This window comes from Oryzias melastigma, linkage group LG22 (genome assembly GCF_002922805.2).
Source record: "Oryzias melastigma strain HK-1 linkage group LG22, ASM292280v2, whole genome shotgun sequence".
Classification (NCBI taxonomy): domain Eukaryota; kingdom Metazoa; phylum Chordata; class Actinopteri; order Beloniformes; family Adrianichthyidae; genus Oryzias; species Oryzias melastigma.
The window spans coordinates 14,492,764-14,508,497 of NC_050533.1; the positions used below are offsets into that span (position 1 = coordinate 14,492,764).

Sequence of the window (15,734 nt, forward strand, 5' to 3'; positions counted from 1 at the left end):
AGATGACAATCATGGTTATATTTTAATGTCTTATAGAATTAAAATGCTTGAAGTTGATTATTTATAGTACGTACATTTGCTTTTGTTTCCTCTCAGGCTAAAGACTTTAGGCTGTATGAATCTGGATGATCTTTCCCAGTTTGACAGTCAGCTGCAGCTCTCTTTAGCCGCCTGGGGCTACTATTACGAAGACTACATAAAGCTGTCTACAGGCATTAAAATCCTGCGGACCTCCAGAGGGAGACGGGACCACGACTACGAGATCAGGCTGGTGCACAGCCTTGCTGAGAGGCGTCTGAATGAAAAGTGGTCGATTGGTGAGATTCTTGCTTTTTATTTGGGCCTTCAAAGCATTGTGTATTTTCCAAAAACACAATAAACCTTGCTATTATAAAAATAAAATTCTGTACATACTTATTTTTAAAATATTCACACGTATGTATCTAATATGTCATTTGTAGTGTTGCAAGTTTTGGTTTCGACTACCTTCTATGCCTAACCCAACGTGTTTTTTTTCATCTACATGAATGCATTGTGTTAGACCTTTATAGACACAAACACGTAAAACTGGAAAACTTGGTAACGCTGATGCCTGCTTGTCAACATTCCTCATGTTCAGGTTCATAGTAGATGTTTTTTCACATATTTTTAACAAAAAAAAACCAGAAGCCACACATTTCCCTTTTTACGCAAGCATGTTTTTTATAAAAGAAGAAGTAGGCATTATAATATTTTCTGTTGACTCAAAAGTGTTGAGTGACATCTGTCAATGATTGACTTGTAATAGTTTTTTCCTGCATTGTTTTCTGCAGCTGGAGCTCTCTTATTTGGCTGTACTGTGGCGCTGTGCTTCTTGATAAGGGACCTCATGTTTTACGTGATTGGTGAGTCCATCAGTGCTTGTTGGATATATGCAATTTTCTACTCGGATATTGTATTTGCAGACCCAGAAATGTACTCTTATGTATTTAATGGTTTCACCTGCCTTTCTCTGCTCCTTGTTACAGGTGGAATAACTGTTTCCATCATAGCATTTGTCTTTACCATCAAGTTCCTTTGTGAGCTTGCAGCCAGGGTTGTCAGCTTCCTGCAGAATGAGGATCCGGGGAGACGGGGTGACCGCAGCATCTATGACTATGTCCGAGGCAACTACCTGGACCCGCGTTCTTGCAAGGTGTCATGGGACTGGAAGGAGCCACAGGAAGTCGGGCAGACGATGAGTTTTAGAGTGCAGGTAAAAATGAATTTTTAAAACCCAGGAGGTTCAATTTGGCAGCTATTTACAAATTTATGAAATCATATTTGCTATAAAAACTGACAAACTTTAAATCAATGTATTTTAAAGCACTTTAGAGGTTTGATTTTTCACCTAAAAATGAAATGTGTGAATGTATTTTGCCTTGATTACAAGTTTAACTTTATTCGTTTCTTTATTATTTAATTCCTTAGCTGTTTTACAAGAATGGTCAGCCTTTCCCAGCCCATCGGCCTGTAGGTCTAAGGGTCAACATCACCCATATTGAACTGGCCTTGGACATTCCCGTCACACAAGAAGTTCTACAAGAACCTGAATCCAACGTGGTGAAAGTAGCCTTCACAGTGCGCAAAGCTGGACGCTACGAGGTCGCTATCAAGCTGGGAGGTCTCAGTGTGGCCTACAGTCCTTATTACAAGATATTCCAGCCAGGTCTGACTATAAAGTGTCTAACTTTTCATATTTGATTTGTTAATATATTCAATGAATATATGTATATATATATTTTGGTCTGTCAAAGTTAAGATGCATTCCTCTTGACTTTTATAAATGTTTCTCCCCCCTCAGGTACAGTTGTTCCTTCAAAAACCAAAATAGCATGTCATTTTTCAACTCTGGTTCTAACCAATGGCCAGCAGCACACTTTACAAATTGAACCAAGAGACGAGTATGGAAACCCCACTAGTAACTCCACTTCTCTAACAGATGAAGCCAACTACAGCGTCCATGTGCATTCTGTAAGACACTTTTTATTTTCTTGATATTAGAAATATTTTTAGAAGTAAAACTTAGGGTTTCTTATTGTATCTCTGTAGTTGACTCAATTACTTGACTCAGTCATTCTAATGTTTTTTTTCTGCTCCTTTAGCTTGGTATGTCAGAAGATGACAGTCAAGAGGATTTCTACAGTAAGTCTGTGTCGCTTAACAAGCAGCAGTGCCAGGTTCTGCTGAGAATGACCCTCAGGAAGACGGGCTGTTTCCGAGCCTGCATTTCCTACAAGGATCAGCCGCTCAGCAATGGGGAGTTTGACATAATTGTTCTCAGTGGTGAGTAATCTTTAAGTAACAAAAATCTCCACCTTTTGCATGTTCTTGTTTTAAACTTAACACTTTTCCTGCTCATGGCAGAGAATGAAAAGGCCTGTGTGGAGAAGAACGTGTCCACTCCGGGCATAAGCATCTACTTTGAGGCATACCTTTATAGCAGCGGGAATTACAGCAGTTCCTCCTGGCAGTTACAAGCCTCCTCTTTGCTGGTGCCTCAAAGGAGGCCTTCCATGGAGGAGGAGGATGAGCATGACTCTCCCGTGGAAGGGCAACCAGAAAAAGTCAAGAAACCAAAAAAGGTCTACTGCTACATATCGCCAAAGGTGCGTTTAAGCATTTCGGATGGTATTTTATATTTAAAACCAGTTCTTATAAAATAAAAGTGTGTTAATTCTCCTCCACCAGCAACTATCTGTCAAGGAGTTCTACCTGAAGATTATTCCATGGCGGCTTTTCACATTTCGAGTGTGTCCAGGAACTAAAGTAAGAAGCTAGTCTTAGAAAAGAACCCATCTTGATTTGATTTTTTTTTTTCACTCAACCATCCTTTTCTGTGCAGTTTACCTACCACGGCCCTGACCCCATTCATAAATACCTTACGCTTGTGGTGGATGATGGGATACAGCCTCCTGTGGAGCTCAGCTGCAAAGATAGGAACATCATGGCAGCTACCTTCATTCGCTTCCTGCACAAAAACATTGGTTGGTTGGACTCTTCTTCAAAGAAAACGTTTGCAGATCATAGAGATTCATAGTGATGTCACTGTCCTTAGGTGGCTCTGAAACCTTTCAAGATAAGGTGAACTTCTTTCAACGGGAACTCAGGCACATCAACTCGAAGAAACCTCGAACCAAAACCTGCCTAAAAATCACTCGGCACGCAATCTTAGATTCGGTAAGTTCTGTGCTTTTTTATTTTTATTTACAACAGAGTATTAGAGCCACCATGGAAGAAAAAAAATAATATACAAGAATAAAGTCATAAAAATGTGAGAGGACAAAAATAAAGCATTTATGAGAATACAATTGTAAAATTATGAGAAAAAAGTTGTAATTTTCCAAGAAAAAAGTACTTTTTCCAAAATAAAGTTGGCTGTTTATGCCTCCACTCACATTACGTGCTGATTAAATCCATCAATGCAACCATTTATGCTCATGCTATAAGGCTTTAGTTTACCATAGGAATCCATTTCCCATAATGCTTTTGGATTTCTGCAACTGTATTGCCAACGGCATTTACTCTTGTAAATGTTTTCATTTTATTGTGGTGGCCCTAATACTCTGTATTTTTTCAACATTTAGAAAAAAATCCCTTTTAAAGTTGTTACTTAATGTTGTTCAATTTTTGACGCTTGTCATCTTTACTCTTTTGTTTCTGTTAGTCGCTGAAGGCTACCAGGAATTTTTCGGTGTCAGACTGGTGTAAAAACTTTGAGATTGTTTTTCAGGATGAGGAAGGTAAGAACTGACTTCAAGTGTGGAGTTGTCAAGGTTTTAATTGATATTTGTCTCAAATTCTCTTTGTTTTATCCTTGGAAACACAAAAGTTTTCATTCTTTGTATTTTCTTGCAGCTCTGGACTGGGGAGGCCCGCGGAGGGAATGGTTTGAGCTCATCTGTAAGTCCCTCTTTGACACCTCCAACCAGCTGTTTACCCGCTTCAGTGAAAACAACCAGGGCCTTGTGAGTAATTCACTTTAAGCCACATCAGGAATTTGTTGTCCTGTTTACGTGAGGATAGTTAAAAAGATTTTTTTTTCCCAGGTGCACCCGAATGCTGACAGGCCACCCCACCTACGCCTTAAGATGTACGAGTTTGCAGGTCGCGTGGTAGGAAAGTGTCTGTACGAGTCCGCTCTGGGTGGAGCCTACAAACAGCTGGTGCGAGCTCGGTTCACGCGCTCCTTCTTGGCTCAGATTATTGGCCTGAGAATGAATTATAAGGTATGGAACTGTGTTTTCCCCATCGCCCACAGGTTCTGGTTTCATATTATTCTCAAATAATGAGAAAATAGTTCAAAACTTTTTTTTTTTTTTTATTAACTTATTTACCAGATGAAAAGCCGTCCAGCTTCTTGTCCTGTTTATCCAACATAAAAAGGCCCACCCAGTCATGATTTTACCTATCTCACCATGAAGACCAAACGCTGTGTTTATTGAAAACCTAATTTTTCTGTGTTTTTGTTTTGTTTTTCACACACAGTATTTTGAGACGGATGACCAGGAGTTCTACAAAACTAAAGTCTGCTTCATCCTAAACAATGACGTGAGTGAAATGGACCTGGTGTTTGCTGAGGAGAAGTACAGCAAGTCTGGACAGCTGGAGAAGGTGAGGTAACGCTTTGGAAAGAAGGAGACATCCGCTTTTTTTTTTTTCCATGGCGGGATTCTGCAAGAGATAGAGGCAATAAAGCAAACGAAATGAACCACATGGCTTGTTTGGGAGGTATTTGTTTGTTGTAAGAGGGGTGTGGTGAGTTTATGTGATGGCTGACTGCAAAAGTTTAGTATCCTGTTTTTTTTATGTATTGTTAGTATGAAAAAATATAAAAAATCAAATGTATGTGATAATTGAAAACTTCTCTATGAAATTTATTTTAGGGTAATACTTAATGGCTTGTTATATTTATCAAAAAAAAGCTCCATAAATCAGCAGTTTTTAAAATCTGTTAATATAGAAAGTAGAAAACAAAGAACCTAATTGTTCAACTTTTGCTTATTTTTTGATCATAATTTGTTCTCAACATTTCTGCTGTCCTGCAGGTGGTGGAGTTGATCTCTGGCGGAGCTCAGATCGCTGTTACAAATGAGAACAAGATGCATTATCTGAACCTGCTGGCTCAGTACAGACTGGCCAGCCAAGTGAGGGATGAGGTGGAACACTTCCTGAAAGGTGAAGAAAGCAGTGCAGCTGCGTTCCATCACACGGTGCCAATACCTCCAATTAAAAATCTTCCCTAATGTGCATCTAATTATCGTAACCTCCTCATCAATCGCAGGTCTGAATGAACTGGTTCCAGAAAACCTGCTGGCCATATTTGATGAGAACGAATTGGAGGTACGCGTGATGTTTGTTGTCAAATCCTGCTGTCTTTTATGCCGTCACACTGTATGCTTTTCTTTCATCTCGTCAGCTGTTGATGTGCGGGACGGGTGACATCAACGTGCAGGACTTCAAAGCTCACGCTGTGATTGTTGGAGGATCGTGGCACTTCAGAGAGAAAGTACGTCCTTTCAGACGGCCGTTTGATTTTCCGGCAGCAGGACGCCGTCTGAGAATGTTTGTCTTGGTTTTAGGTGATGAAGTGGTTCTGGGCAGTGGTGTCCAGCTTCACCCAGGAGGAGCTGGCACGTCTGCTGCAGTTCACCACAGGGTCTTCCCAGCTTCCACCAGGAGGGTTCAACACTCTGTGCCCTTCCTTTCAGATCATCGCTGCCCCGACACACAGCACTTTGCCCACTGCACACACCTGGTAAGAAAACAGGAGGCCAAAGGAGCCTAATTGATGCCATTTTTGCTGATTTCTTTGCTCTGGTCTGGTGTTTTTAACATGTTTTTGGGACATTTTTGTGATGATGGAAGACATATATCTTTTTTTAATCCCACCTCACGGAGCAGCAGTCCTTCGCTTTGACTCAGTGGTTCAGGCTTCTACGATATGCATTAAAACAGTTCATTGCGTATTATCCCTCTTATACCATGGTTAGTTACAAAAGAAATACATTTTCAGTTCAGTTCTTCTTATTTTTTTCGGTTTAGATCACTTTTTCACATGAAGCGGACTATTTGATCCGTGGTCCGACACATTGTCACGGTAACATGACAATTGCACTGAGGCTCGACTGCAGCAACAAAGGACAGAAATATATATATATATATGCTAATCGTCACAATAGGTTAAATTAAGCGACAGTTCAGAGAGAAAGCTCACCTCTTACCACCTGTTTTTGTCCAGATAATGAAGGAAAATGTTGTTTTAAAGCAGCCTGCACAGTAATATAGAGCAGCAACTGGAACTTTTTTTTTTTTTTAGGGTTTGTTTCTTATCGCTGTATGACAGTTATCTAATGCATATTTAATTAGTTATTCATTCATCTTCTTAGCCTCTTGTCCCTTTCGGGGTCACAGGGCTGCGGGAGCCTAAAAAATACAGTTTGAAAAGGAGCTTATTTGTTACGCTGAACAGGCCACAAGCTCAGGAGATGTAAGCCACCAGGAGACCGTGTAAACAGAGCTCACAGCAATGGGGAGAGGGGCGGGGTTGCTCCACACCAAAGGTCCCGCTCTGAAGCAAATTTCTAATGAATTAGACCCCTTCTGCAGAAACTATCACATAATTAAAAGACCACCGGGATTGCTTTGAAAATAGATCAAAAGAGGATTGGGGTGGGTCTTAAGAGACAGATCAGGTTTGTAGGGAGATGAAAGTTTAGATAACAACTGTTGGGATTTTTTCTTGGAACAGCAGAAATAGTGTTTGTGGGGTTTAGGTGTTTATTTTCGCTGTCACCAAAAGCAGCAATGCGGCTCACTAATAGCTTTTTAATGCATAAAGATCTAAGCTTTCTTCTCCAGATGGAAAGACATTCTTTTTTTTTTTTGGAAAAGTCACAGATTTTACAGTTGTTTATACATTCATGTAAAAATATTGGAAACAGAAATGAAAAAGTTGCTTTTCTCTCTCTCTCTCTTCTCCTTCCAGTTTTAACCAGCTGTGCCTCCCTACATACGACTCCTACGAGGAGCTGCACAAGATGCTGAAGCTGGCCATCAGTGAGGGCAGTGAAGGCTTCGGCATGCTCTGACTCCTGCCACTGTGCACCCTCCACACTCCTCCTGTTTTTTTCACCAACACAAAACCGTCAAACATCTGGGCACTCTCTGTGTTTGAGAGGAAACTGCTCAGGAGGTCCGGCCTCACACTGGGGCTCACGTGAACTCTAGTGCTACAGTATGTACATAAAGTATCTCACTTGTTTCTTAACAAAAACAAAGAATATGTGAACTTGAAAAAATAAGGTTGAGGATTTTTTTTTATTATTATTATTTCCTAAAGCAGCTTTATATATATTTTAGACTAAAGCAGGAGTACGGGCCTTCAGTTTTACCTTACAACTGCTTCTTTTGCATTTTGCAAACTGAACTCTTCAGTGGAAGAAGAGCAGCCTTTGTGTGAACGGGAGGGCAGATGCATCTACATCACTTTGGCCTTAATCAATCAGGGACTGATGTGTGTGTGTAAATATACAATATTCCTCTTATTTCAGTGCTTGTACATAATTGTGGGTTTACATTAATTTTCATCTCCTTTTTAAATTTGGTTCAAGCATTTGAGGACAAGGGATTTTGTTATTCCTGCATGCTTGCTGTTTTTTTTTATTTTATATGGGGTGAACATCATTTTAAAGGAATGACCTTTTTAATTTATTAAGTCTCTGTTGACCCATGTTCCTGTATTACTTGCCTTATGAATGCCCTTTGCATCTGTATCTGAGAGGCAATGAAATGTACAGGGCTCACTTGGAGTAAGTGTTCCTGAAAACACTCAAGGAAAAAACAAATCGACCTTTAGTTGTATGCTTTTACTTTGAAAATCATGACCTTTAATAGGTATGTTCTCAGAATATCTCTTATGATCGTCTGGTACAACTTTTTCCATGATGTCAAACCCTGTTTATTAGTGTCTGTATATCACTAATACAGCATACTTTGAAAAGATGAGAGGAAAATTTTTTTTTTTTTATTGTAAAATAAGTTTTTATTTTTGTCTTCTTGAGCCAACTTTTTTTTATTTATCATTTTTGTTTAAAAGTCCATCCTGTTGAGTTTTTAGGATCCTTAGCCATGTAGTTCTAGTATTAGCTGCCTATAGAAGGGTTCATTTATCTAAGTTGTGTTTTATTCATTCGTTCTAATAATTGGTGTCATCCTTTAGTCTGCTGAAGCCAATTGGAGATTACACTTGAGGAAAATTTGTTTAAACAAAAGGCTGAATTAAAGGCATTTTCCAGTGTTACTTTTTTGTTGTTTATTTGTCAGGATTGTGCAATGTTGACTGGGTTTACTGAAGACACTGACATTGTTATAAGCTGTTATAAATGTATATTGTCACTTTATGAAACAAAGATCATAACACCAAATGATGTTGCCCATTATATGTACAGTCTTGTCATTTCAATCAAAACACAGACGGTTTTATGTTTTGCTTCTTTTTGTTTTGTTTCCTTCAAATGTTTAAAAGGCTTTTTTGTGGGTTTCCAGCCCAAGTGAATCTTTTAACTTTGTAAATATTGTGAAATAGCTGCTTGGGTACCTTTTTTTTTTAATGGGAAGCCTCTGATGATGAATGTTTGAAGAATTTTCTGGACTGCAGGTCCTGTTTGTTTATTGGAATAAAAGACAGCTGAGTAAATGTTTGATTTTAATGTATCATTTAAAAGCTGGAAACTATGAAAGCAAAATTCTGAATACATTTATGATCTCTGTTTGAAATGGCTTTATACAGCAGGGGGCGCTAGTGGTACGTAAGATGGCCTTACAGTTAAGTATGAAAAGTTATATGTTTGTTATCTTGAGATGATCAGATTTATCTCCAGGACTTTTTCTTTGTTGACTGAGATTGAAATATTCAAACTTATGGAAAAGCTGTTAAAAAAGCTTTGAAAATCACATTATTTACAGTTGTTTATGGGTAAACATGCACAACCTCACCCATGTTCCCTACGTGCCTCCTTTCAGTGGTTCGACCTCCACCAGAAGCTGGAAGAAAGGCATCTTGAAGCACTTGAAGGCAGGAGGAGTCCAGTTCGTTTGTGCTGGCATCCACCTGTGGATTTGCATTATGGATTCTTTCAAAATTCCCTGGAGCTACAATTGTTAAAAAAAAAAGGGACCATGAATGAGTAAGCTGTTCTCCTTCATGCTGCAATTCCTTAAAGAAAAATGATTTTGCAACCTACCATAAAACAAAAGAAATGTTTTCTCTGTCAAATATTGCAAAAAGAAAATAACTGCATTTTCTCTACTCCCCCTTAAAGGAGTTGACTATCCTTCCCTCTGATTAAAGGTAATAGTCTGCAGACACCAAGGCTTCCTGCACCCCTCAGAACAAGACCACCCGTCATCCTTCCTGCTAAACCGCCATGGGCTTGTCTGCATCCCCTTCCTCAGAACCTGATTGGACGCCACTAATTAACTGCCAACTGGATTGGCTGAAGGTATTTATCATCTGCAGTTATGGAGCTGTTGAAGGACAGGAGAGTTTTAGCTGCAGCAAAGTGAAATTCCGACTTTAAGAACTGATAAATATCAGGTATAAGAAGAAAAAATAATAATAACACAAAAAATACAAGTTCAGCAGGATCAGAATACGTATTTCTTCCTCCTCCTTCCACAATGGCTGACCGCTAAAGTGGCTGTTTGCTCCATCAGGCTCATAACCGTCTCTTGTTATGATTGGTGACTGCGTGGTTCTGCAATTTAAGATTATCGACAAAACAGCTGGATAGAAAAAAATGATCGCAGTGATGACAATGGTAAGAGGGAAGGAGTCACACGGGAGCGTGCACACTAAATAAAGTTTTTTAAGCCCCCATTCTCTTGACAGTTCATTGAATGCGTTGCTCTTATTGATTCCATGTAATCTCAGCAACATCCTCTCAAGGTTTCTGCTCAGATATCCTGACTACGAAGGCCACTCCGCATAAAAAAAGAGTTATCATTTGAGAAATATCACATATTTTATAACATTTTAAGGCAGATAAAAGCAGGAGCTTACGTGCACCAGAGATTAAGCGTCCCCCAGTTGATGGTTGTCTATGTTCTTTATATTTGTTGTCAAAGAGGAGATACTGATTCACGAGGTTGGGATGCTGAGCTACATTAATTTTAGCGAGTTGGGAAACATGTCAGACCTGATTTTTACTCTGTAACTTAACTTTTTGAAGATATCATTTGACAAATAATCTAAGCTGCTGAGTCAGAATAGATAATGTGGAATTTTGCTTGATTCCTGGTGCAGTTTGGAGTGAAACAAACTGTTTTTTAAACCAATCTGGTTCAATCTGTCTGCCCCAATACAGATTTACCCCAAAATATCTCAACAACGTGGGTGATTTCCAAGAAATATGGCACACAGCTTCATTGTTTCTGTAAAACGATTTCCTTCCTCCTTTGGTTATGTTTTCTACCCCACTAATTTCAGTCTTTTTTAGGATTGTAGGATAATATCTATCACAGATGTTTATGGCAAAATTCTGACTTTTTTTTCTTCCAGACTTTAAAAATATCTTACATTTGCATGTGTCAGTTTGTATTAATTTAAAAAGAAGTTATTCTCCATAAGAGCTGAAGTTTTTTTTTCTTTTCTGGCATGAAGGATAAATCAAAAGAACCCATTAAATATGCATTAGATAAGGTTTAGAAATGGCCGCTCTAAATGTTGACTTCACATTTTCATTACACCACTAATTCAATATTGTTGTTGGTCACAAGGTATTAAAAATTCCATTTAGGTTATGAGAAAATGATTGCAAAAGTAATGAGACTACCACATTTAGTTACTGTTTAGCACAAGTCAGGAAATGTTGGCGGGCTGATGCGGTCAACTAATAAATGTTCAAATTTTACACAGCTGCGAGTTTGACCGTGCGCTCATTTTCTGCCTGTTTGGAACCTTTTCACTGCAGTTTGTGTTTTAAACAGTACATGAGCGCTACAAGGCCTCAAGCGACTCCTGACCTGGAGGTTTGTCAACAACAGATTCTTTCAGGAAAAAACTCTTTTTGGGTCACGAAATTGAGATAAAATTCAAGTGTCATTACTTCCATATTTAGCTGGACTTCATTTTGACTGTATGCTGTAGTTCTGTTGGCAGCATCCTCACAGGATTTTTTTAACCACGGCTACTGTGAGTCAAGAGCTTTGGGCCACTGAGTTAATTTTTATGCTACGTATCTGTGCACATTATGCTGTCTAAAAAAGGGTGTTTTTTGTGGAACCTTACAACAGCTCTTTTTTGGAAGCAGTAAATGGAAGAAAATAAATGAATAATCCTGGAAAGTCCTAATTTTCTGTTTGGTAAACACTTATGAGTCAATCACCTCCTCCAACATACCTATTCATTAAACAAAAAACACCTTTTTTGTAATGTCTGCTACTTCTTTTTTTCCACTGATATCTCAAATTTTATTTGACCCCATGAATAGTTTGTGCAGGGGTGGACTCACCACTAGGTAAAGGTGGGCGATCGCCTGGGGAACACCTTGGGGAACCCCAAGCTGAATACGAAAAAAAAAATCAAAAATAATATTCACACCTACTATTACTTAACTCTTGTTTAAGAAACTGTTTTATGTAATTTTACCCCCCCCCCCTTATTTTTACCTGACAAAAAAAAATCAAACAAAGAAAAGACACAAACCCTTGTTTTTTGCTACTAGCATGTGAGTGGGTAATAAAACAGTCTGCAATTCTTCCAAAAAATAAGTATTTAAAATATTTTTTTTAACATTTAAATATAATTTCAGTATTTACATGTTTATCAATACATTTGAATTCTTCACATTGATGCTGTCTAAAAGTGGACCAGTTAAACAGTTTTTCAGCAAATGTTTTTAACTTATAGGAAAGTATTTTCTTGTTGTTTCTGAACTGCATTAGGGATTTTGTTGAGTCCACAATGGATACGTTCACCTGCCAATCAAATAAAAATTGCCCTATTAAGCAGAAATATTAACAAACCCAAAATCAAAACAACTGATATTAAAAAAATCATTGTAGTTTTTATGATTATAAAATAATGTAATAAACTTTAAAAAGTGTTTGAAACCAGACTAAGTTCATTTTTGGTGTAAAATTGTTTTAAAGTCCCATTTTAATGATCCTATGATCTATATTTTAACAGTGTTCCCAGTGGTCTTTTATTTAGATTTATTTTAAATAAAAAGTTTAGGGGACTTAGTTTCTGTAGAGTGGGAGGAGTTAAAAAAACTGACCTCTGAGATGTGGGTGGGACTGTTGACCTGGAGTAAACCTACCCTCATTTCCCATCATCTGTTTACATTCTCTCCTGATAGTTTACAACCCTAACCTAACATTACCAGTGCAAAAAATGGTGAGCAATATTGTAGCTATACAGCCATACAGTTTTGAGCCAGATTATAGCTTGGAGAAGGAAAACAAAGACGTACATGGATCTATTTTTTCTGTGAGTGCATGCATCAGAAAAGAGTGGAGCAGGGAGCTTGAGAATAAAGAAATAATTATTCTTACATTTCTTTGTGTCCTCCATCATCAGAAAAATGCCTCAAGAATACATTAAAAACACCAAAAACACAATTTCAAACGTGGAAGTCAATAGGAAATTGTATTTTTTTAAAGCCTGCCTCTAGTGGTCTCATGAGGAAGTGTACCAAAATGGAGAGTGAAAGATGACCTTTCACTTCCTCCAAATAAAGCCGACTATCCAAAAACATAAACATTGACGTGCACCAAATGGTACCGTAAAAGGGATCTGAAGTCTTTTATTTTTTTTAACACATAAATCCGTCAGTTTCTGCTCTCCATTGAGGCTAAATATTTCAAATGCACTTCCATGCTAGCATGTGGATTTGGTGATAGATATTCTGTGTAGATTTGTTGCAGCTATTAATCTTTTAAATGTCCTTCAAGTTAAACAGATCTTACTTTGTTCAAAGTTGAAGGATGTTGTTGAAGGATGGATTTCTTTGACCAAAACCTTGAAAATGCAGAATAGTAACTCCATCTGGTTAGCACATGAGTCATTTTTTTTCTTTTTTTTTTTTGCTCTTATCACCAATCACTTGGTGTTTACAGGCTAGAGACGCATTTCACCTTCACCTCTGCTCTACAAAGTTAACTCTGCAGAGAAAAGCAGCTTGACTGAAGTATCAAAGGCAGGATTTTTTTATTGGCACATAGAGTTTGACTCTGGGATGCTGAGGTTACAAACCAAAACATAAAACTTGGTGATCCAGATATTTGGATGATGGAAAAGAGATGAACAGCACACCTGCTAGAATATGCTGATTGAAGGGATTTGTTTTCCTGCCTGCTGCAGAGATCCCCACCAAATCCGTAAGAGTGGAGAGGCTGTCGGGGACCACCCTGCAGAGAGAAGAGGAACAGGGCGAGGCTCTGATTATCCTGACAGAAAGATTGACTGCATCCTATCAGCTGCCGCTTCCCAACCTGTATCCCGTGTAAGAGCAGGCCGCTCAGCTTGCTGAAAACAGGGGAAAGTTTGGTGTATTTTATTTCTGCTTCTTTTTTTGGCATGCCTATCCCCACGCTGCTCGGAAAACACTTGATTTAGGGCACTGGGCCTCACATAAAGAGGATGTGATTCATGGGTCACAGCTGACGTTTGGAGGGGCAGCGATGGGATAATCCTCGACTCTCTGAGATGGGCGATAAAAACTGGAATCATCAGAGGACGCAAGCCGAGCCAAAGACGGGATAGAAAACGGTGCACTGTGGGAAATTCAAATGTGCTCATTCTCCTTTTATTCTAAACCAACAAATCTTTTTGCTTTTATGGAGACACAAACATGACTCATCATCCTGCGACTATCAACAATGAAAATCTAAACAATCAAAGGCCACCCATAAGTAGATCTGAAATCTTAAACCTACTTCAAAATTCAAATGATTAACAGAAATGGTTCCAAACTCATCTATATTCTGCCCTTAAAGTGGGGGGGGGGGGTCTTCTAAATGATGGAAATGAGGAAATGTGCTTGTAAGATCAAAGGAAAAGCGAGAGATACATCCGCCAAGTGAGGAGACAGATTTCGATGTTGATAAATTCCAGCATGAGGTCAGTTACCAAACAAATCACAGTTTTAGTTGTGTTTCAGTGGATTCACTCAATTTAACATCTATAATACTTTCTTAAAACACTTCTCTGACCCAATTCTTGTTATTCATGTTGGGATGTATTTTTGGGTTACTCTTTGGACCAATGCTATTTTTTTTTGGGGTTATAGTGGTTTAATTTGAACTCCATTTGTGTTTTTTTCTGAGTTGAAATGACCACCAAAAAAAGTTAGTCTTGTTTCAACCTTGAAGTTGGGTTATTTATATCTATGGAGTTTATAGTGTATGTGAATTTCTGACTGATGACAACTTGATTCACACCTTACAGCCAGTGATGTGCAATGACAAGTAGGCAGCCATACTCCCACATAAAAACCTCCTTTATACCAATCATCCCTCAGTTCTTACACTTTTGGACATGCAGTGTTGATAAAGTAGACCCGGTTAATCCTCCACCCACGGAGCCATCTTTAGCTGCTTATCTTGCACCGTTTCACAACCACAGAGTGACTACATTTCGTTTGAAGTCCTACGGGGTTTCTGTTGGACAGCTGGAAACGTTTTATAGGTGTTCCTCCTTTTAATACCAATTGAGAAGGTTGGTATGGCATTTCTACTATACAAAAATGCTTTACTCTAACAGATCATCATTTACTCTCCGTTCATCCTTTGTGCACACAATTGAATGCGGCCAAAGTCGTGCTTTATACCTTAACCCTTCCGCTCTCCTTAGTTTGTTTACATTAAAAGTGGGGTCATCTGGTACCCCCAAGACAGTGCGCTGAACTTTTTTTTATCTTTGATTTTTGAGTTTCACTAATGTCCATGACAGACATAAAATCCTGTCCACCTTTGTCATGGAAGGAATCACATATCAATATGTGGTTGGAGTCATCTGGACCCCAAAGATAGCGGAAGGGTTATTGATGCATTTTCACCAAAAGCCATCCGGTCAGGGAGCATCTCTCTGGTGATTGAACTTCTGAACTAATGTCCCTCTGTTTTTGTAAAGGAGGTTGCACTTTTTTGTGATCCAGTGAGAGGAATGAAGGACAACACCTCTGTGCCCTCTGCTGTGCAGCAGGGCTCGGTGAAGAGTAGTTACCGAAATGAGGGACGATTGCAATGGAGGGACAACTCACTTGAAATCCTATGTCATCTTACATTATTCTCCATAGTATGAATGAGGCAACTTTGTTAGAAACACCACATATGATGTATCACCTACAGAAGTTATACACAAACATTTCATTTATTAACAGAATACAAAGATGCTGAGTTATTTTGTTTCCTTTGGACAAATGTAAAGATAAGGGATGCAGGTTCTCCAGCACAACAGTCAACACACAATATCATTTAACCTATGCCCTATCTTGGGGTCAAGATGACCCCAACCTTTACATTGACGTGTCATCCCTCAGGCAGATCGGAGCGGCGTCCACCGTTATCCGGTCGCTGCACCGGTTCATTGTGGTGAAGAGAGAGGTGACCCAGAAAGCAAAGCCCTTAATTTGTCGGTTGATCTTTGTTCCAGTACTCACATATGGTCATGAGTCCTGGGTCGTGACCGAAAGAACGAGATGGTTAAAATG

General features: G+C 38.8%; 1 protein-coding gene and 1 long non-coding RNA gene across 7 annotated transcripts in view; one reads left to right on the plus strand and one right to left on the minus strand.

The window, feature by feature from the left end:
- arel1 (apoptosis resistant E3 ubiquitin protein ligase 1) overlaps window positions 1–13,924 on the plus strand; it is a 15,993-nt gene extending 2,069 nt beyond the window's left edge. For 2 of the 6 annotated variants that reach the window (XM_024269254.1, XM_036209912.1), the window contains exons 4-22: window positions 97–317; window positions 813–884; window positions 1,008–1,234; window positions 1,450–1,687; window positions 1,823–1,992; window positions 2,124–2,304; window positions 2,386–2,627; window positions 2,710–2,787; window positions 2,864–3,005; window positions 3,077–3,198; window positions 3,686–3,761; window positions 3,877–3,986; window positions 4,068–4,247; window positions 4,507–4,632; window positions 5,067–5,196; window positions 5,303–5,361; window positions 5,438–5,527; window positions 5,601–5,776; window positions 7,007–8,716. In XM_024269254.1, coding sequence (XP_024125022.1) covers window positions 97–317; window positions 813–884; window positions 1,008–1,234; window positions 1,450–1,687; window positions 1,823–1,992; window positions 2,124–2,304; window positions 2,386–2,627; window positions 2,710–2,787; window positions 2,864–3,005; window positions 3,077–3,198; window positions 3,686–3,761; window positions 3,877–3,986; window positions 4,068–4,247; window positions 4,507–4,632; window positions 5,067–5,196; window positions 5,303–5,361; window positions 5,438–5,527; window positions 5,601–5,776; window positions 7,007–7,109 — 2,743 coding nt within the window. In that variant the 3' untranslated portion in view covers window positions 7,110–8,716. Of the gene's footprint in view, window positions 1–96; window positions 318–812; window positions 885–1,007; window positions 1,235–1,449; window positions 1,688–1,822; window positions 1,993–2,123; window positions 2,305–2,385; window positions 2,628–2,709; window positions 2,788–2,863; window positions 3,006–3,076; window positions 3,199–3,685; window positions 3,762–3,876; window positions 3,987–4,067; window positions 4,248–4,506; window positions 4,633–5,066; window positions 5,197–5,302; window positions 5,362–5,437; window positions 5,528–5,600; window positions 5,777–7,006; window positions 8,717–9,042; window positions 9,207–9,341; window positions 9,550–9,735; window positions 9,893–13,384 lie in introns of those variants that run through there. The other 4 variants (XR_002918926.2, XR_002918924.2, XR_002918925.2 and 1 more) reach the window with 4 other exon arrangements.
- On the minus strand, window positions 9,516–13,428 carry LOC118597998. Its single transcript, XR_004947029.1, has 2 exons — window positions 13,337–13,428; window positions 9,516–9,776 (listed from the first exon to the last, which is right to left on the minus strand). It is a non-coding gene; the product is annotated as an uncharacterized LOC118597998 (long non-coding RNA).
- Window positions 13,925–15,734: the final 1,810 nt, after the last annotated feature.